Raw genomic sequence first — 23032 nt, 5'->3', positions numbered from 1 at the left:
CTTCCTTTGAGTCTGCGAACAAGATCAAAATGAGGCCCGTACCTTTTTTATGCTATATATAGCACAAATCAGCCGATTTGTTCCCGTTATACCAAGGCCATTAATTGTTAATGACGCCCTGCCACCCGGCCAACTGATTGCAATTAGGTCATTAAGGCTTTTATTTTCACGCCGCCACGTTTCCACGGGACGTCTTTGTCTTCGATCGTTAATTATGACCCTTTTTTTTCCCCTGAAATCCTTAGTGAAGTATTCTGAAGCTCTTCTCTTTTCTACTTCATCTTTTTTTTTTTCCTTCCTCCTGGATTGCGCCCGAGCCCTCGGGAGGTGCCGTCTGCTCCCTGGAGAGTGTGTAATGAGTGTGAGTTCTGCTACCAAGTTCCTTTCGCGTTTGCTTTGCCTGCCTTGACGTTAAACTTCCCGGACTCGTCGATGTTTTTTAGCGACGTTCGGTTTCATTCGCTTCGCCCCGTATTTTTTCCGTCGTGCCCTTCACCATTTTGAGCCAAGCGCACACTAGGGACGAACAGTTCTGGTCATTTTTGACAAGTCTGCCGCACAGATTCCCAGTACAGGGATCAATGTGCACAACTGTGAAGAAGAATTCCTTTCAGTCTGGCTAATACATTCTAGAAGTCTGTTGCTAGCTACTAGGGATGGTAATATTCAATAATTCGCATCGGTGCATCGGCATAAAAGTTAACGATGTGAAAAACGTGTGCATAATAAAAAAAATATATATATATCAAATTATTAGTGAATAATTTGTGATCAATATTCAATCTTTCTCGAGCGCGTTCTCTCAGCACCGCTGCTGCTACATGAATACGACGCATCGCAACACTACAGAGAGCGAGGCGCGTCTTAAAATTTGTATAGAATACAGATTAACATGGCAGAGGTAGAGCTGTAACTTCCTGCAGACACAACGGTGCATTGAATGGCATCGTGTTGAATCGAATTCAGATCGCGCTGCATTGTGACGGGGTAAATCGCATCAATATGCAAATCGCAGCGGCCTCAGTTATGGAGATGCACATCCCTAGTAGGTAATGATGATATGATACAGTCTTTAGTGACCCCCAAAACCTGGTTTCTGTCCTTCAAACATTACCAACACATATACACTATTATCTACTAAAGTATTTTTTCATCCACATGTGGTTCTTCCCCAAACTGTTCCCACAAACTTGGAGGCACACACTGCCTGAGCTGATGAGACCCAAACCTGTTCCAGCATGACAATACCCCTGTACACTAAGCTGACTGCACCCTAGGCCTCTTCACCTCACTTACATCACTTCCTGACTTCGTCCTCGTGTCTGAATGAGCACAAATCTCCACACTTCTCCACACTCCTAAAATCTAATGGAACATCATCTCGGAAAGTGAAGCCGATCTTATGCTCAGGTGTCCACAAAATTTTATCTCGAACCAGAGTCTGACTATCAGGAGCTCGGATTCTGATTAGTCTTTCAATGCTGTAGAAAAGAAGGTGCGTTACTGCTCTTGGGCCAGGAGAATCTCGAGTTCCATCCCATGTTTGTTATTGTGGGTTTTCTCCCAGTTCTCCAGGGTGTCTCCTACTTTCAAAGAAGCTTGCCTGAAGGTGGACAGGCTGCTCAATATCGCCATTAGTTGACTATGGGAATTATTGTTTGCACAATGATCTGGTTTTCCATCCACACCGTATTATATCGCTATGTTTCCTGGGATTATCTGGGAAATGGTTCACAGCCTTTAATGAAAATAGATTTGTGAATAAATCACAGAGTAGAGAAAAACAACAACAACAAAGAGATCTCACACAATTGTTACTAAGTACCGATTTTCATAATCAATTTCTGGCATCGAATCGGTGTTCAGCCCGAGTCTAAGTTTGTGGCACACACTGCATATGATGATCCTCCACTCATACTTAAGAAACATGTTTCGGCTATGCTCTTTCTCAGATTAGACACAAAGCGGCTGCATGGCCTCCTCATCCCAGCTAAATCGCTGACAGTTTTTTGGACCGGATGACAGTAAGATCCGGCTTAAGTCCTCAAAGAAAACTCCAGCTTTCACTAGTTTGTTCTGGACGGCTTTTAGAAGCAGTTCTAATAAACTGTAAAAAAGGCAACCAGGCTCAAGTTCTCATCCAGTCACACTGTTTTACACCCATTCATTCACTCACTCACTCACTCACTTATTCATTCATTCTCTCTCTCTATCTATTCCTCACCCCTTTACCAACCTGGCTTAGGTTTTATCCAGTGACACCTTTTAACATTCATTCTCTCACTCTCTCTATCCATCACCCCATCAATCCGCTCAGGTTCCCATCCAGTGACGCCCATTCATTCATTCGTTCATTCTCTTCTGTTTCTCTTCCTCACTCCTCCTCTATCAACCAGGTTTAGGATTCCATCCAGTAACAGTTTAAAATTCATTCATTCATTCTCTCCTTCTCTATAAACCAACCTGGCTTCCATTCAGTGACACTGTTTTACACTCAATTATTCTCTCTCTCTCTCTCTCTCTCTCTCTCTCTCTCTCTCTCTCTCTCTCTCTCTCTCTCTCTCTCTCTCTCTCTCAAACCAAAGAGAGAGTGTGTGTGTTTTGGGGAAAGGTTGTAAGTCTGTGCTGGAGTGAGAGATCTGTAGATTAACCCTGCAAGTTATTCCTAGACTTTCAGGTCAGCCGCAAGCATTAGCACATAATTACCCAGAATCCTCTTGGGACTTTTGCGTTTTGTTCTCTTGTTCCAGAGTTCCCGATTCTCTTTCCTTTTTCTGCTCATCCTCTCACCATTCTCCGCCTTTGCTTTTCACATGTGTGCAGTGTTCCCCTACTTTTCTCTTTTTTTGGTGTTTTATTTTTGAAACTTTAAAACTAAAATGTTATTGGACCTACCTGGAATTCCATCTGCTCGTTCAGACTCTGACGCCGGGTGCCAGTTATGATAAAACCGTGCCGTTTTGATTGTAAAAAAAAAACAGCTCAGTAAATCCTCGCCATCTGTGTGTGCAGAACGATTCGATATTGCAGATTTGCTAGTCTTGAAGTGCAAATTGCAATAGATTAGCGCATGTTCACGTTATGCCGCATGTTTTTTTGTTTTTTTTGGATAGGTGTTTGTCTGCAGTTCGTGTTTATTCCCCTTAAGACAAATATCACTTTTATGTCTGTGTAACACACCCGCTGTGTACTAGTGGGATGTGTGGCAAGATGAGTGTATGTGTAGTTTGCATCTATTTTACATACTTTTACATAATTACAAAGGCTTTACATAATTACATGAAGAACCACATGTGGCTGAAAAAGTCAAGTGTCCCAATACTTTTGTCCAATTGCACAGAATGTTTCTGAACACCATGTCTGCTATTCCAGGGATCACACCTTAAGCCCAGTAGAGAATATTCCAGACAATTCATTTCCATTCTTATTTTTTTGCACACAGGTTTTTTTTTCTCTAAACAAGGGACATTGTCTCAAAGCACCTTTAAAGAGATAAAGTTGTTATAAAGATGTAATTATAAAATGTATACGTTTAGTAAAACTCCCTGAGATGGCATGAGTAAGAAACCTTGAGACTCATCACCAGCACCGGATGTCCATTCATCACAATTTCATCTTTTGTTGAGGCGCTGTCCAGCGTTTGGTGCTGGAATGCAGAACTGTTCATGCAACCTGTGGTCCTGAACCATTGTAGCAGACTGTTGATATTACTTACAGTCCAAATCCGTCCTCGACGTTCTTGAGTTGCTCAGTAATTTCATGCATCTTTAGATTGTTGATGTGGAACGATAACCAGCTGCACAGAGTGGTCTTCAGACTTCCATTTGAGACCATTTTATTGAATGCATGGAGGCATTGTAATGGTTTGACTGTTATAGCTCAAATTAAGTGGGATTTTCATGCTCCCAAATCCAAAAAACGTTCTATACAATTGTGTGCATCCAAGTTTGTGGTAACAGTTTGGAGAAGAACCTCATATGGCTGGAACAATCCACATATGACAGTATAGACATGAGCCACACAAAGTGTAGAGAAATCAGACCCCACTGTACGTCTGTGTGTGTGTTTGTGTGTGTTCAGCTCACAGCTTTTAGTCTCTAATCTTATTCTCCATGGCCGTCCTGCCAATTACCAATCCTCTTACGCTCCCACTGTGACCATGGCAAATACACTCTTAGTCCTACACACACTGAATACAGCAGACCTCCTTACTCCATACACACCCACACACACCTTCCGACCCCAACCCCAGTCCATATCAAGCGCTTATCCCTGGACGCACGTGTTTACAGGATGTCATCATCACCATCAGCTCTCTGGAGGTCAGCGCATCTCTGTAGAGTCGAGCCCGTGAGTCTTTATTAAGTAGGCCTCGCCTCTCGCGTGGCTGTGTGTCTTTAATTATTCAGTGTTGTTTTTGCTGTGTGTGTCCGTCACCAGCAGACTCTGATTGACTGCTGGTGCAATTAAGGTTGCGTCACGTTTCAAAATAACGCTCTGATTAGTCCACATTAAGAACCGTATTTATTTTCTATCTTCGGTCGCATACGTGGACGTGCGTTTGAGCACCACTTCTACCAAATGTTTTTTTTTTTTTTTTGGTAATTTCTTTTAAATATGTCGTGTCACTACAATACGGAGACGAGCCGTGTCCTGAGAGTCACATAGAATACGGATTAACATGGCAGAGGTAGAGCTGCGTCTTCCTGCAGACACAACAGAAAACACACAACTTTTTTCACTACAAAGGCCTTTTTGTGAATGGGGCCATGCAATAAAAGTCAGATGGCACCTGAATGAGGATTTGCTGTCCGTCCGAACCAAAGAAATAAAAGTGAACTATGCATAGCATCATATTCTCTTCGTTGAATCGAATAGAAATCAGAAAACGTAATGGGGGAATCGTATCGCATCGCATCATTAGCTGCTTCATATGTATCTTTAATGTAACGTATAATTGGCTATGCGTTGGGACGGGGAATTACATCGGCTTCAGTTATGGAGTTGCACATCCCTAATGTCTACATCTGTCCCTAATGCATTTTGGTCTTTACAGGGCGCAGGGATGCGGAGGAGCACGACGAACAGAAGTTTATCAAGAAAAGAATCAAAGAGCTGAAAGTGCTGGATCCGAAGATCGCCCAGAACCTCTGTGAGTACCGTCCTCATTGCAAGACGCTCGAGTTTTTCCCAGTCAGACTCCAGTTTGCCTACAAATAGACAATTAAAGAGGGTCGAACTTTTTCGAAACAGATTGAGGACGGTGGTCAGATGGCCACATATTTTTCGTCCATATTGTGTATATTCACGCTCTCTTATCACCTAATCTGCATCTCCAGCCTAATTTCACACGCCGTTAAACGTTTCTCCCCCCATTTAATGCGCTCAAGACGATTTCTTTTTCTTTCTGAAGTGGAAATCAGGCAGACATGAGAAAATATACGCGGAGTTTTGAGGAAACGCAGCTAAAAATAATGCCATTGTGAAATCTATGCTCGATCGGATACACCCAATTATCCGGCTTCTTTTTTTAGGACCTGCAGATGTGTTAGAGTTATAGGGAATAACACGGCTGGATCTCGCTGTTTAAATTGCCAGCCGTATGCTCCCATGAGCCTGTGGGTTTTAGGACGAAGTTCGGGGAGGGATGAGAGACGAGTTTCTCGGCCTTTCGGTGCTCACAGCGAGATTAGTACAATGAAGCACGTAATGTTTTTACCAGTTAATACATTCGGACACTTGTGACTGAAATGCCGGCGTAGGAGCCGTTTTCCTGTTTTCTTTTATGGATGCAGAACAAAGGATCAAGATTCTGTTCCTTTTCCACTCTTTTGCTTTGTCTTTATATTCGTGTGTGTGGAACGATATTTAAGGCCTTAAAGTTCTACACAGCACCAGATGTCACGCACACTTTATTTCAAGTCTGGAATCTTTCCATGGGAATTAATAGGAATAAATTGGGAATTTACAAAATTGCACGTGTGAATCCTGCACGTCAAAAAATGTCCATCGTGGCGGGTATTCACGTGAATCAAATAAATATTCATCCAGGAGTCTTTACTGCAGAAAGTGATACTATAATGTGCGCTCGTAATGAAGTCTGTCTGAACACCTCGAGTCAAATCACACTCTCTAAAACCTCGAGCTTTATCGTCATAAAACCAGCGAAGCACCCACACGCTAGTCTTCCCTGCTCGTCCGCTCACTTTAATAAACAAAGCAACCGTGGCAGGAGCCTCCTATCAGATCTCGCGAATAAACCAGTTTAAACTGTAGGTGTGCACGCGGATTTCCTGCGCGCTCCGGTTACCGGAAGCGATGTGTGCACCGGGAGAGGCCCGGCGCGCTTCCTCCCGCACGAGCACCGAGGCTGAATACGCATTCATGGCTTCGTATTTGTTACGTGGACAAAAAAGTCTTGGAAGCGATGTGCAGCATCAGGTCCTCAGGCGTAAACATACCATCTCTATTTTAATCTTTCAGCTTTACACACGCCGCCAAGTTTATAGCTCCGGGTTTACACACACACACACGCACACACACACATTCATACAGACCGACGGCTCATAAATTACAATAAACGAACGCTGAGCTCTTTTTTTTTTTTATGTTAAACAAACACAAGTAAGTAAATGGTTTATATTTATTTAAACACCAGCGTTGAGTAAAGGCATGGGGGGGGGGGGAGGGGGGTGTCACTTGCACCTCATGCACCATGCATGCGTCATTAAACTGCATCAGACTAAAGATTTTACTACGTCTGGTGTTTGTCTCATTTGTGATGGCGATCCTGAGAATCATTCATTAGGAATTAATTAATTAGACCGCAGTGACTCCAAATTATAATTTTTTTGTTTTATATTTTATATATATATAGAAAAAAAATTATATTCTACATAGGTTTTAAGAGGCCCTGTATTTTAATATAATTTTGTCTGTTGTTGTTGTTGTTTTTTTTTTTTTTTTTTTTTTTTTTTTTTTTTTATTATTATTTATTTATTTATTTTTTATCCCGACTTTTTCCTGCTACAAACAGTTACGGGTATAATCCGCGCTGATGATGCCAAATACACCGAAAAAATAGGTGCTGATCATGAGGAATGTTCTAGATGCAGCATCATGGATGAAACCATAACCGTTTGTGGCAGCTGGCAAGTGGCGGCACATGAAGAAAATTGAGTCACAAGAAAACAACTTTCGTTACGTCGAGGTCACGAGAAGACAATAAACGATAAAATTGTATTGTTATTTCCACTTATAACTTGGATATTACACTTAATTCTTATTTTATAAGAATAGCTACACTATATTGCCAAAAGTTGGTATGAGCATCGGATTCCACATTTGGTCCCAATTTCCTCTTCTTATTCCCTCCACTCTTCTGGGAAGATGTTCCACTAGATTTTTGAAGTTTGATGTGGATATTTTTCTTCACCAGCCACAAGGGTGTTAGTAAAGTCAGGTACTGATGTAGGCGAGTTTAGGAGGCCTGGGGTTCTGTTCACATTCATCCCTAAGGTGTTCAGTGGGGTTGAGATCAGAGCTCAACAGCAGGCCACTTGAGATCTTCCTCTCCAAACCAGATCTTCATTGAGCTGGCTTTGGGCATTGCCATGCTGGAACGGGTTTGGGTTTCCAAGTTCACATGAGCGCAAAATTCTATTCGACCGCATCCGATAACATTGTGTGCCTCCAGCTTTGTGCTAACAGTTTGAAGAACCACATATTGCAGGAAAGGTCAGATGTCTGCAGGTGTCTTTATTGACTTTTGGCAATATAGTGTATATAAAGTGCATCACAGGCCTACATTTCTGGGGTGTGGGTGGGCTGAACTTAGCAAGCCTTAGCAACAAAAGTAAAGCCAATTCATGTGCTGGACCAATAGGTGGAACAAATCAAATGTTATAGCATGAAAGATCTATCGATGTGAAATACAAATTTTCCTAGCCAACATATGGTCATAGTGCAGATGTTTACATCAGTTACATTTATACAGAAGTGTGGAAGTTGGCCAGTATATTTCATAAATATATATTATATATAATATATATATAATATATATATATATATATATATATATATATATATATACAGTGAGGAAAATAAGTATTTGAACACCCTGCTATTTTGCAAGTTCTCCCACTTAGAAATCATGGAGGGGTCTGAAATTGTCATCGTAGGTGCATGTCCACTGTGAGAGACATAATCTAAAAATAAAAATCCAGAAATCACAATGTATGATTTTTTAACTATTTATTTGTATGATGCAGCTGCAAATAAGTATTTGAACACCTGAGAAAGTCAATGTTAATATTTGGTACAGGAACCTTTGTTTGCAATTACAGAGGTCAAACGTTTCCTGTAGTTTTTCACCAGGTTTGCACACACTGCAGGAGGAATTTTGGTCCACTCCTCCACACAGATCTTCTCTAGATCAGTCAGGTTTCTGGCCTGTCACTGAGAAACACGGAGTTTGAGCTCCCTCCAAAGATTCTCTATTGGGTTTAGGTCTGGAGACTGGCTAGGCCATGCCAGAACCTTGATATGCTTCTTACAGAGCCACTCCTTGGTTATCCTGGCTGTGTGCTTCGGGTCATTGTCATGTTGGAAGACCCAGCCTCGATCCATCTTCAATGCTCTAACTGAGGGAAGGAGGTTGTTCCCCAAAATCTCGCAATACATGGCCCCGGTCATCCTCTCCTTAATACAGTGCAGTCGCCCTGTCCCTTGTGTAGAAATACACCCCCAAAGCATGATGCTACCACCCCCATGCTTCACAGTAGGGATGGTGTTCTTGGGATGGTACTCATCATTCTTCTTCCTCCAAACACGTTTAGTGGAATTATGACCCAAAAGTTCTATTTTGGTCTCATCTGACCACATGACTTTCTCCCATGACTCCTCTGGATCATCCAAATGGTCATTGGCAAACTTAAGACGTGCCTGGACATGTGCTGGTTTAAGCAGGGGAACCCTCCGTGCCATGCATGATTTCAAACCATGACGTCTTAGTGTATTACCAACAGTAACCTTGGAAATGGTGGTCCCAGCTCTTTTCAGGTCATTGACCAGCTCCTCCCGTGTAGTTCTGGGCTGATTTCTTACCTTCCTTAGGATCATTGAGACCCCACGAGGTGAGATCTTGCATGGAGCCCCAGTCCGAGGGAGATTGACAGTCATGTTTAGCTTCTTCCATTTTCTAATGATTGCTCCAACAGTGGACCTTTTTTCACCAAGCTGCTTGGCAATTTCCCCGTAGCCCTTTCCAGCCTTGTGGAGGTGTACAATTTTGTCTCTAGTGTCTTTGGACAGCTCTTTGGTCTTGGTTATGTTAGTAATTGGAGTCTTACTGATTGTATGGGGTGGACAGGTGTCTTTATGCAGCTAACGACCTCAAACAGGTGCATCTAATTTAGGATAATAAATGTAGTGGCGGTGGACATTTTAAAGGCAGACTAACAGGTCTTTGAGGGTCAGAATTCTAGCTGATAGACAGGTGTTCAAATACTTATTTGCAGCTGTATCATACAAATAAATAGTTTATAACTATTTTAAACTATTAAAATAGGATTTTTTTTTTAGATTATGTCTCTCACAGTGGACATGCACCTACGAAGACAATTTCAGACCCCTTCATGATTTCTAAGTGGGAGAACTTGCAAAATAGCAGGGTGTTCAAATACTTATTTTCCTCACTGTATATATATATATATAATATATATATATATATATCTCATATGGAGATCTGTGGAGTTTACTGGTCTGTGCACTGCTCTCTTCACGCACTGTAAGAGCGCCCCCAAGCATCATGAACCCCTTAACAAAAAAAACATTTAGCAGCCTTCAGTCCAAGGTCACGCTGATTCTCAGGCAGTGTTCAGGAATTTAAAACCTGCTAGTATTAATATGATCTCTGATTCCTTCATGTCTATTTGAAAATACGAGCCGATTTTTGGACCCGAGTGTAGCTTCAGCTTCAGCACGTATTGGATAGAACAGTTTACCTTCCGTAGTACTGAAAAAGGTCAGACATGTTCTCTTCTGCTCGCCAGCACCTGATAGAAATCCAAAGTCTCAACATAAATCTGATGTCCTGTTTGGAATTAACCACTGACATGATTCTGCAAAAATGATGCTGTTCTCATGAGATATCGAATCGACTCTTCTAGCTTTCACTTTCTCTTTCTCTTTTTAAAATTTTTTTTTTTTAGCCATTTTCCTGGGTTCCTTCCGTCTGCCGTACGAGGAGATACGGAGGATGATTGTGGAGGTAGACGAGGAGCACCTAACAGAACCTATGATCCAGGTAATGTGTCGTTTCACCTCCAGGATTCAGTACGGGTAATGATTTAAGAAGGTACTTTCTGAAAACTTTCCACGGAATCTTCATCTGGGGAAAATGTGAAGATAATCAAAGTTGGAGAAATTACCAGGCAAATTATCAGAATTTGATAGAAATCTTTGGAAATTGATATGAACTGTATCATCGTGTACGGGGCGTGGCCTCAGCGTGCTTTGCAGTAAATTCAAAAACCTCATATGGCTGGAAAAGTCCATCTAGACTTTAGTCTATATAGTGTAGCTTTGTTGTGATTACAAGTCGGATCTTGTATTGATCCATTTTTAAACTTGTTTGGATTCTGGTACTCAGAACTCCAAATCCAGCACTGTCAACAAGTACACAAGTAAAAAATGTAATAAACTAGTAGACAACGAGCCTTCAGTCGTCTTTGGAAACCAGCCCTGTCTCACAGTCATGCTTTTCTAACATTCTTTCAAGCCCTTGTTAGCTTTCTGTTGTTAGCGAATGGATGGGGGGAGAGAGAGAATGAGAGAGAGAGAGAGACTCGGACCATGGGGTGTTTGGCCGGAATGTTTCCAGATCCTTTCAGAAGTTTTTTTCATTGTTCACTACATTGTTGTAGTGTTCACATTCCTCCGTCTCCACAAGCCCAGTGCTCTGTAATTACCAGTGACTCCAGTGACCTACAGAGGTGTGTGTGTGCGTGTGTGTGTGTGTGTGTTAGGAAAAACACTGAGGTGTCTTCATCTTCACCCACAACCTGCTTTTGTGTTACTGGTTCGATATGTTAAGGAATCATGCAAAAGTATTGGGACACCAATTTTTTTTCTCTTTCAGCCATATGTGGTTCTTTCCCACAAGGGTTAAAGGCACACAATTGTTTAGGGACGTCTTTGGATGTGCTCTGTGAAGGTATGCTTAACCTCGGTTGGAAGAGGTGGAAGATCTCCCACCACAGAGCTCAGATTTCAACCCCTATTAGATGAACTGCACCCCAGGCCTCCTCACTTCCTGCTCCATTAGATCTCGTGGCTGAATGAGTTAAATCTAGTGGAATATGTATTCAAAACAGGTGGAATATCTTACGGTTAGGTGTCTCTGAACTTTACTTCAGTACATCCAGCGTCTCGTTCGCTCGCCGAGCCGTCTCGGTTAATATCAGAAGTGGTAAAACTTGGATTGGAAAATGTGGCTCGAACAAATGAAGCAAACAGCACGGTGCCGAGGCGTGCGCCGATGACCCGCTTATTGAGCACAAATTTATTTTGTGGCCGTCAACATTAGCGGCCAGGGGATATGGATTTCCTTTGTATTAGATGACAGATTATTGTGCTGATGTTATTGATATACAGCAGCGGGCGGGGATTATTTTCACTAAAGGAGAACGGGCCGCTTAATGATAAACCATTTATCTGCTCTTTAATGAACTTATTGGAGGGCGAATGAAGGGGAATGAGAGGAATTACTTTAGCAAATGCACACATAAATTGAGGAGCACAAGCTGCATTTATAATGGGGTGGGGGGGGGGGGTGGGTGACAGGACAAGGTTGAAGGAAAGGTTGTGTGTGTGTCCGGTGTAGCTCTGCGGTGCCGGTTACTCCAGGAAATGAAGTGTTTGGCATGTTGGGTGATATCACCTCTGTCTTCTTTCTCTATCTCACTCGGTGTGTCTCTATGTCTCTGCATTAGAACCTGGTGAAGCACCTTCCTGACCAGGAGCATCTCAATGCACTGGCCAAGTATAAACACGAGTACACCAGTCTGTCTGAACCGGAGCAGTTTGGGGTTGTGGTGAGTTGCACACACACACACACATACACACACACACATACACATACAAAGAAATTGGTTAAAACAACAACAATAAAAGTCTGTCTGCCTGCCTGTATGTCTGTGTCTGTTTGTCTGTCTATCTGTCTGTCTATCTATCTGACTATCTGTCTCCCTGCCCGTCTGTCTGTCTGTCTGTCTGTCTGTCTGTCTGTCTGTCTGCCTGTCTGCCTGCCTGCCTGCCTGCCTGCCTGCACAATGTACACACTTTATATATTTATATATTTATATATATTTACTCCTCTGTAATTACTGTCAGTGTAAACGTGTTCATGTACATGTGACTGTAAGTAGGACTGAATGCAAAATTGGCTGAATATACATTTGTTGGCTTAAACACACATTATGATGTTTTTTTTTTTTTACACTTGTGAGTGATTCACATGTCAGTTGGCTCGTCTCTCATTGTGTTTAGGAGAAGAACAAGCTGTTTTGGATGCTCTTTTGGTGGCACATGTTTGGTGTGATACCTCCATAAAGTATTTGGAGAGCTCTTGCACAAAATGCTACCTGGAAAATAATAAATGTTTTTACTCGACACTCGTGTTACAAACCAGGCATGAATATTTACTTTGAGCTATTTAAAATCAATATATAATCATGCATTCATATAGATGCATAGTGGAGAACTTGCTGTGGAAATCTCCCCGGTCCAATGCTGCAAAGTGAAACAGAAGCTCTGAGATCAAGTCTTCTGTGGTTTGTATGGGATGATGATCTTCGCTAGTCACTGTTGAAAGCCCCGAGAGGACTGTGGCTTAATGATTATTGCACCTTGTATGTTCCTTGTAGCGCATCCCTCCCAAACCCCCAAACATATGTAGGGGTTCAGCCATGTTTATTCTTTCTCTCGTTCCAGCTGTCTTCAAATACTGCTAATCCGAATAGAGGCAAACAGTCAATCACATCTGCTCCACTGTCCACCACACGCATCAGTGCTTCAGAGCACTGCACATGTCTGTCTCTCTCTCTCTCTCTCTCTCTCTCTCTCTCTCTCTCTCTCTCTCTCTCTCTCTCTCTCTCTCTCTCTCTCTCTCTCTCTTCTCTCTCTCTCTCTTTTGGACTGAGTGTATGAGAAAAGCAATGGAGGATAATTCAGTGTGTCTCATTTTTCTGTTGGTGAATGAGTGCAATTTAGAAAACACAAATGTGGTCATCTAAGCGATTTTAGTCGTCTTCCACCTTCAAGAAGAAAAAAAATGAAGTGCAGTATGAGACATCATGAAATGTCAATGGTCTTTAATATTTTACTTTGTCTTCACCTCCCATTTCAGTCCATTACTCGTGTTGTCTCCGTTTGCGTCGTCTCCGTTCTCCCAATCGAGTCATCTCCGTTCTCTCAATCGAGTCATCTCCGTTCTCTCACTGGAACCGTCTCCGTTTTCTCTCTCGAGTCGTCTCTGTTCGAGTTGTCTTCGTTCTCACTCGAGTCCCTGCCGTTCTCTCACTCGAGTCGTCGCTTTCTCTTAGGTAAAGTTTGTTTGTTTGTTTATTTAGTGACCTCATCAACAGTTTTCAACGTCACTGGAATCCTGTATGACTGCCTGTGCAGCATGAATGTAGCATCTTTTGGACTGAGAAGAAACTGATTTCAGCTTTATCAGACAAACACTTCGGTCAGAGTCACCAGGGAAGCCTCCTGACCCTTCAGAGAGTTCACATGACCTGTTTGAGGAAAAGCTGAAGTCTGTGGCTGGGGATAGAAATATCTCGGTTGAGCTTCTTGCAAGCATCCACCAGGAAAAACGTAAAGAAAAGAATGGAATGTGGAATATTTCTACATTGTACTCGGCTTTATCATATTACAACATCAACTCGAACGACACGGCACAAATACCGTTTTTGCATAGAAAAAGATCTGGTACGCCGGCCTTCCCTGGAGCGGGCCTGCTTTCCCGGGTTAATCCCGCTCAAATATTTATGCTCGTGCAAGCTTTGAGTCTCAGTCCGTTTCATCACAGATTGGATTGCGTGTGACGTGACCATCGGATGCTCTCCGAACGTTTACCCACACAAATTAGACTTTTTATTTTTTTATTTTGCATGTGTGCGCGACTGCCCCATTTTCTTTCACTTCATCTTTCTCTTTCTTTTGTACTCCCTCGCAGCTTTTATTTCACCACGATAAAACAGCGCTTTGTACCAACGGCTTCTTGATTATTTTCCAGCCGTGCGTATGTCTGATGTTTGTCTTCGAAGGTACTTTTTTATTATTTGTATTTTTCTTTCCACGGATCTTCACAACCAGGGTCGATTTGTTTTGCTCATTAATCACACGAGCTTTAGATGACCATTGTTGTCGATTTCAGTAAGTGCAAGATTTCGGGACAAATTTGGCCTCGCGGGCCCGCCCGCTTGTCCATCGCGCGGTCCGTCTCGGAGTACGCCGGTTGTTTTAATAACGCGAATATTGCGGTTTCGAATCGCCGTTCGTTTCTATTTGAGTTGATTTGCGTGATTTGTTCATTTGTTGCATGTCTCAATAAACGAATATGAACATTTGGTATTCAGTAAAGACAGTAATCTCTTCAACGACTCCAGACAGATTAATCTTTTATTTTATTTTTATTGAGTTATGCATTTATGCACTGATGCTCTATTATCTGTTTTCTTTGTGATCAATTACAGCTACTATTCTTCACACACACACACACACACACACACACACACACACACACACACACACACACACACACACACACTCACACTCAGGTGTTTGCAGACAATTTCAAATGAAATAAGCTATCGAGTCCCCAATAAAGCCTTAATATATCATCTGCTCTTTGAACGTCTGTCAGCAGTTTGTACGTGTCTCACACCGACGCTCGCACAAATCTATAATTACGGCCCCAATCGCCCCTCCTGTGTCCATGGGGCGTTCTGACATCATTGCCAGTGCCCCGGAGCCTCCGCTTTTAGAACGCAATATTTCCCAATTTAACATAATTGTGTAACACCCGTAATTCTACGCCGCCTATTGTGCGCTGCCGTCCGTCCCTCCGGTCGCTCCTCCACGGCCGCTCACATACCAATTAACTCGAGCAGAAGGAGCCTAGATCACATCATTGCCAACATCCATTACGATTGCCTAGCAACACAAAAAGAAAAAAAAGAAACCTGGCCTTCGTCACATAAATAGCTTTTAAAATGCCAGGCCCAAGAGCAGTAGGCAAATTGCAGGGAAAAGAAAAAGAAAAAGAAAAAAAACCCTCTGAAAGTAATTTCAGTCCGAGTCGGAGGGAGCAAACAGAAAGCTGTAATGAGGAGTCGAATAAAAGATTTCGGTTTGGACGTCTCTCCGAGGTGCGCATAGCTTTCATCTGTCGTGTCGCTGGCCGTGTCAGGAACAGTCACCACTGTGTGTATGAGATTTGATTGTGTTCGCATTTATCACTGGACATTTCCAATTCAGATGTGATTCATTTCCTCTTTATACTCATTAGGCTTTTTTTTTTTTTTTACTTCCCAGAGACGTGTCCTGTCTCAGTAATCAGAGATGTATATGCTTATTTATTTACACACTGTATTGAAGCAAAGTTTGTGGACACCCAACCATATGTTATTGATGAACATCCCATTCCACCTCTGTGCTCATTTAGCCACAAGGGTGTTAGTAAACTTAATACCAGCCAAAGTCACAGCTCTGTATCTAATGCACCCCCCCTCCCCTCCCCCCATCTCTGTGTGTAGATGAGCGATGTAAAGCGCCTGAGGCCGAGGCTAAACTCCATCCTGTTTAAGCTGCAGTTTGAGGAACAGGTGTGCCACCTGAGGCCCGACATTCTGGCGGTGAGCGCGGCGTGTGAGGATGTGAGGAAGAGCAAAGCGTTCAGCAAGCTGCTGGAGCTCGTTCTGCTCATGGGCAACTACATGAACGCTGGCTCTCGGAACGCCCAGTCCTACGGCTTTGACCTCAGCTCCCTGTGCAAGGTGGGGTACTGCATCCATACCATCTACCTCCACCTACTATTACCAGCTGACCTACAGACTTCATTACTCACTTAGTAACAAACGTATTGTAGTGCTAATGTACTCACTCAATTCCACAACCACTCACACTCACTCACTCACTCACTCACTCACTCACTCACTCACTCCCTCACTCACTTCCACATCTACTCACTCACTCACTCACTCACTCACTCACTCAATTCCACATCCACTCACACTCACTCACTTACTCACTCCACACCACTCACTCACTCACACACTCACTCCACTCACTCACATCTACTCACTCACATACTCACTCACTCACCTCACTCAATCCACATCACTCACTCACTTTCTCACTCACTCACTCACTCACTCACTCACTTCCACATCTACTCACTCACTCACTCACTTCCACATCTACTCACTCACTCACTCCCTTACTCACTCACTCACTTCCACATCTACTCACTTACTCACTCACTCACTCACTCACTCACTCATTTACTCACTCACTCACTTCCACATCTACTCAATGACTTCCTCACTCGATCACTCACTCACTTCCACATCCACTCACTCACTCACTCCACTCACTCACTCACACACTTCACTTACTCACTCACTCACTCACTTCCACATCTACTCACTCACACACTCACCACTCAATTCACACCACTCACACTCACTCACTTACTCACTCACTTCCACACTACTCACTCACTCACTCACTCACTCACTCACTCACTCAATTCCACATCCTCACTCACTCACTCACTCACTCACTCACTCACTTCCACATCTACTCACTCACTCACTCACTCACTTACTCACTCACTCACTCACTCAATTCCACATCCACTCACACTCACTCACTTACTCACTCACTCACTCACTCACTTCCACATCTACTCACTCACTCACTCACTCACTCACTCACTCACTCACTCACTCAATTCCACATCTACTCACTCACTTCCTCACTCACTCACTCACTCACTTCCACATCTACTCACTCACTTCCTCACTCACTCACTTACTCACTCACTCACTTCCTCACTCACTCACTTCCACATCTACTCACTCACTCACTCCCTCACTCACTCACTTCCACATCCACTCACTCACTCACTCACTCACTCACTCATTTACTCACTCACTCACTCACTCACTCACTCACTCACGTCCACATCTACTCACTCACTTCCTCACTCACTCACTCATTTACTCACTCACTCACTCACTCACTCACTCACTCACTCACTCACTCACTCACTCACTCACTTCCACACTCACTCACTTCCACATCCACTCACTCACTCATTCACTCGCTCACTTCCTCACTCACTCACTCACTCACTTACTCACTTCCACACTCACTCACTTCCACATCTACTCACTCACTCACTTCCACACTCACTCACTTCCACATCTACTCACTCACTCACTTCCACACTCACTCACGTCCACATCCACTCACTCACTCACTCACTCACTCACTCACTCACTCACTCACTTTTACTTCCACGTCCACTCACTCACTCACTCACTCACTCACTCACTTTCACATCCATTCACTCACCTTCACATCCATTCACTCACTCACCTTCACATCCACTCACTCACTCACTTTCGCATCCACTGACTCACCTTCACATCCACTCACTCACTTCCACATCTACTCACTCACTTCCACATCTACTCACTCACTCACTTACTCACTCACTCACTCACTCACTCCCACTCACTCACTTCCACTCACTCACTCACATCCACTCACTCACTTTCACATCCAATCACTCACTTCCACATCTACTCACTCACTCATTTACTCACTCACTCACTCACTCACTCACTCACTCATTTACTCACTCATTTACTCACTCACTCACTTACTTCCACATCCACTCACTCACTTCCACATCTACTCACTCACTCATTTACTCACTCACTCACTCACTCACTCACTCACTCACTCACTCATTTACTCACTCACTCACTTCCACATCCGCTCACTCACTCACTCACTCACTCACTCACTCACTCACTTATTTCCACATCCACTCACTCACTCACTTCCTCAGTCACTCACTCACTCACTCACTCACTCACTCACTCACTCACTCACTTTCTCACTTTCACATCCACACCCACACCCACTCACTCACTCACTCCCACATCCACTCACTCACTCACTCACTCACTCACTCACTCACTCACTCACTCACTCACTCACTCACTCACTTCCACATCCACTCACTCACTCACTCACTCACTCACTCACTCACTCACTCACTCACTCACTCACTCACTTTCACATCCACAGAGTTTTAACCTCTGACACCTTTGAGACGAACTGGATTGCTGAATGCACCACAGGCCTCCTCATTTCACCTACATTAAGACCTGAATTAGTGTCTGAATGAGCACAGAATCTAGTGGAACATCATCTCAGAGGAGTGGGGGTCTTATAAGAGCAAATGATGGAAATCTTATGGTCAGGTGTCCTCAAACATTTGTCATATAGTGTACCTGATATATGTCTGCACTTAGAAAGTGGAAAAGACAGCTTTTGTTTGTTTAGGGTTCTGTGTAACTTTGTACATATTTTGGAGTAGAAGGTTGCCATTCTCGTCTCATCATCCCTCATCTCTCCTGCTTATTTTTCCACTCAGACTTTGCGGCCGATCTTCTTCATGTGTGAGCCGAAGGCAAAGCTGGTTGGCTTTAAAGCTTGTTGAAGTAACATTTAAAGTACATTTCATTTTTGGAGGGTCGACATTGATGTTGGGGCGAACAGAAATGAAATTTAATTACCAAGTCTATTTTGTGCAGCGATGGCGACCCGTTGCTCATTTCGTCTTCTTTTCTTGCCTCGGTCTTTCTACTTTTTGCTCGCTTCCCCCCACTTTTGCCTCTTCTCTAAATGGCCATTATCGCATTACAGCCGAGTAACCAGGCCAGCCTTCTCTCGGGCTGAATGAAATGCCTCTCCGCTCATCAAATCTCTTATAGCACCTGACAAAGGAGTCCCACACTGACAAACACATTCATAGCCCCGGACTTTATTAGAAGCAGACGCTCGTGGCCTGCTACAGGAACATCTGCTTCCTGCCAGCTCAGTAATGTTCGAAGGTTATGAGAAAGAACCGGACCAGAGGTCCTGAGCAGCCAATGAGCCCCGAGACGTGATCAGCCGAGTCTTGGCCTCTTTCTTTCTTTTTTCTTTTTTTAAATTAAATTTCCTTCTTTATCCCTCACTCGCTTCTCTGACTCCTTTTCTCTTTGTGTCAAACCAAGAGATCGGAGGACGCTCGAACGCAGCTCTGTGCTCGTTTGAAGAGATGGAGAGATTCGTGTTCCCTGACAAACGAGTGCAGAAAGAGTCGTAGAGAGAGACAGCGGCGGCGGAGAGTAACAAGGATGCGTGACGCTCCCCGCCTTTCCACTCGTTTGCCTGAGGACTCATCCTGATGTTTTTGCTGTTTTTTTTTGTCTCTATCTCATTGTCTCTCCACCCTCTTGTTTGATTAGGGAAATTGACATGGCGCAACATTTCCTTCGTGTGGTGTTTTCGATTTTTTTTAAATTCATTTGAATTTACGAATTTTAAACATTGTATTTATTTATTTTTTTAATCAAGGTATCGTGATTTTTAATAAAAAATTTAATTTAATCACGTGCAGGAGCATTCTATGAAGAAACGTAAAAGTAGAAATAGCGTGTGACATCACGGAGACGGATGGCTCTACACGTTAGGACGGCCAATTTTACAAATTTCCGTTGTAGTTCTGTTTTAAGTTGATAAGTTACACATGGCATGAGTTTTTTTTTTTCTTTTCAAATTTGTCGTTCGTGCTCAGAAAGCCGACGTTTCCCTGATGCCCACAAGTTCGGCGAGAGCAAACCGGGAGTTTTTGTTCGCCATTAAACAAATACTTAAACGATTTTCTTTGTTCTAGCAATAATTATTCGATAGGGTTTTATTTCAGCGTTTCAGACCCCCGCATAAAGAAAAGTCCCAGTGCACTCCGTTCCTCATTCTGTGTTTTGTTTTTTGTTTTTTTAGTTTTTTTTGTTCCTTCCGTTCCTCTCGCATCTCGGCCCCCTCAGAATGCTCCGTATCCATAGAATAGCAAACATGATTAACATTGAAAACGTCTCGTGCGCGGCTGCAATTTCAGAGCGAGCTTTCAAATGAACTCGTCAAAGACAAAAGGAGGCTGTCAGTGATGACTTTCTCTCTCCCTCTCTCTCTTTTTCTCTCTCTCTATCTCTTTATTTCAGTATTGAGTTTTAAGAGGTTTTGTCCCTCCGCACATGTTCTGCAGCACCTCCACCTGTACGGACACGACACGTCACGTCTCGTTAACAGGACTCTAACGAGAAATTAAGGTCACTTAAATATACGTATATTTTGGACTCGTGCTCTTGGATTTCAGACAAAACCACAGTCTTTAACACACTCCTCAGAATTCAGTGTGTCTCGGTTACAGATGACCTTGAAGGCGGCTTAAAATCAGTGGTGTGCACACTACTGAAAAATCCAGTCTCTAGAGAAATCTGGCAACCTTGAAGCCGTGAAGTACGTGTAGGGGATTTTTAATAATCCCCCCAGACCCCCCCAAAAAAAAAAAAAAAAAACGTGCCACAGAGGGAACACTTTCAAACGCAAAAATTGAAGGGTGATTTTTATTTTATTTTATTTTTTATATATATATTTTATTTTTTACTCTGTTTTTTCCTCTGCATCAGATGAAAGACACGAAGTCGGCCGATCAGACGTCTACGCTGCTTCAGTTCCTGGCCGAGGTGTGCGAGGAGAAATTCCCCGACGTTCTCAAGTTCGTCGATGACCTGCAACACGTGGAAAGGGCCAGCCGAGGTACACGCACACACACCTTTAGCGTACGCGGTGTGAGCAAAAGTATTGGGACACCCGACTTTTCAAATTGACTGCACACAAACGTATAGAGACCCAAACCTGTTCCAGCATGGCAGCACAGCTCCATGGAGATATGCTTTACATGAGTCGGAAGATCTCGAATGGCCTGTTAAAGAGCTCTAACACCATTGGGATGAATTGAAATGATGACTGCACCTCTTTACCTCACCTCGGGCAGAATCTGACTTTACTAACACACTTGAAGCTGAACGAATCTCCCAAAAATCTCAGTGCACTCTAAAAATCTAGTGTAACATCTTCCCAGAAGAGTGGAGCTCAAGCTCATTATAAGAGAAAACAGAGAATAAATGTGGAACGAAATATCCAAAAACCAGGATACATTTTATGGTCAGGTGTCCACAAACATCCATCCATCCGTCCATCTATCCGTCCATCTATCCGTCCATCTCACCATCTCTCCATATCAGACCTGTCCGTCCATCCATCCATCCATCTAGTTATCAATCCAAATCAGACCCAGCCATCCATCTATCTGATTAACATCAGACCTGTTTTTCCATCCATCCACCCATCCCATGCATCCATCCATCTATCAATCCAATGGGGCAATATAAAAAAACAAAAACAGGTAAAAAACAGTGTAAAGCTGTGTTTTTGTAAATTCATTAGCGTTTTTATATCATTTAATAAGTTGTACATTCTGTATTTATATATATATATATATATCACGTCACATTTTCTCACAGCAGCCTACAGCGATCCGGGACTAATTAATCTGGGGGAAAAGAACACAGGCATGTTTACTAGCGTCTGAGACATGTTGGTTTTTCACAAGCATCCACACGTATTAAAGGAGTTTGTCAGGGAAGACACCTGGAACATGTATTTGCCGTTCCAAGAATGCCAGACGATACATACCGCGTATTTATTCCTTCCTCTCTAAAGGTCAGACACAACAAAATCCTGCAGCATTTAGCCTGTCGTTAGAACCCAAATCGCTCTCGGAGCGATAACCAAATGGAACCTTCAGGGAGAAATATCACCGAGCGCAAACCTCAAATCAAGTGGCTTTTTCATTTCAACCACCTACAATACAGATGTGATCCAGTACCGGGTCGTGGAAAAGCTGCAACCTATAGATATAACAGCATCAATCAAACGTCCCTCAGAAGTTTTTTTTGGTGGAATGTGTAAGAACTGATCAAAAGATCAGTACCGAGAGAAAGATCCAGTAACATACGCGCTTTGAACGAAACACACACACACACACACACACACACACACACAAAAGGTTAGAGATCCCTGCACCTTAGTACACAGTGAAACGAAACAGCGCTCCTCAAAGACCAAGATCGAAACATACAGCGACATAAATTATCAATAGATAACACAAAACTAACTAATACAAAGTGTGCACGTGTACAAACAGCGTCTACTGCAATAACACAATAATACACACATACAATGCAGCACCAGGCAGTACACAAAGTGGCATCAAATGTGACTGAGTGCATAGAAACTGTCCATATTATAATAAATACTGTACATATTAATGCGTTAATGCAAAAAAATGGCAAACAAATTGCAATGAAGGAATTTGTGTGTGTGAGTGAGTGAGAGAGAGAGAGAGTGTGTGTGTGTGTGTGTGTGTGTGTGTGTGTGTGTGTGTGTGTGTAGTCAGCGACGAATTCTGGTGGTATGTGGATGTCTGTAATGGGAGACCATGATGATCTTCTCAGTTGTTTTCATTAAGCGGCTCGAGATCAATCATCAAGGAAGATTTACAATAAATAATAGCGATACCCCAACATCGTACACGAACATCTCATCCAGAGTGTGTTTCCTGCCTCGTGCCCAGTGTTCCCAGCAGAGACTCCTGGATGATCCACTGTAATGGATTATGCTTCGATTTAATGTCATGGGACGTATTGTAGTGAAACATCCACCTTTTGAATATAAAATCAGGCCGGTTCTTCTAATGGATAAATTAATTCTCTAATCACCATATACCATCCTGTGCCTTTTCCTGTCCATCTTCATCCACCTGAGTCTTCCTCAC

The 23032-nt window shown here is 43.0% G+C and overlaps 1 protein-coding gene across 1 annotated transcript in view; it reads left to right on the top strand.

Moving 5' to 3' along the window:
- The window catches only part of diaph3 (diaphanous-related formin 3), a 299346-nt gene that overhangs the window by 161905 nt on the left and 114409 nt on the right, over nucleotides 1-23032 (top strand). The window contains exons 19-23 of the mRNA XM_083557759.1: nucleotides 5057-5152; nucleotides 10212-10306; nucleotides 11994-12095; nucleotides 15825-16064; nucleotides 20823-20952. Coding sequence (XP_083413885.1) covers nucleotides 5057-5152; nucleotides 10212-10306; nucleotides 11994-12095; nucleotides 15825-16064; nucleotides 20823-20952 — 663 coding nt within the window. The remainder of the gene's footprint in view (nucleotides 1-5056; nucleotides 5153-10211; nucleotides 10307-11993; nucleotides 12096-15824; nucleotides 16065-20822; nucleotides 20953-23032) is intronic.

The sequence above is a fragment of the Silurus aristotelis genome, assembly GCF_946808225.1.
Source record: "Silurus aristotelis genome assembly, chromosome: 13".
NCBI lineage: Eukaryota > Metazoa > Chordata > Actinopteri > Siluriformes > Siluridae > Silurus > Silurus aristotelis.
The sequence above is the reverse complement of the archived record's forward strand: the minus strand, read 5'-3'. Positions and strand labels throughout refer to the sequence as shown.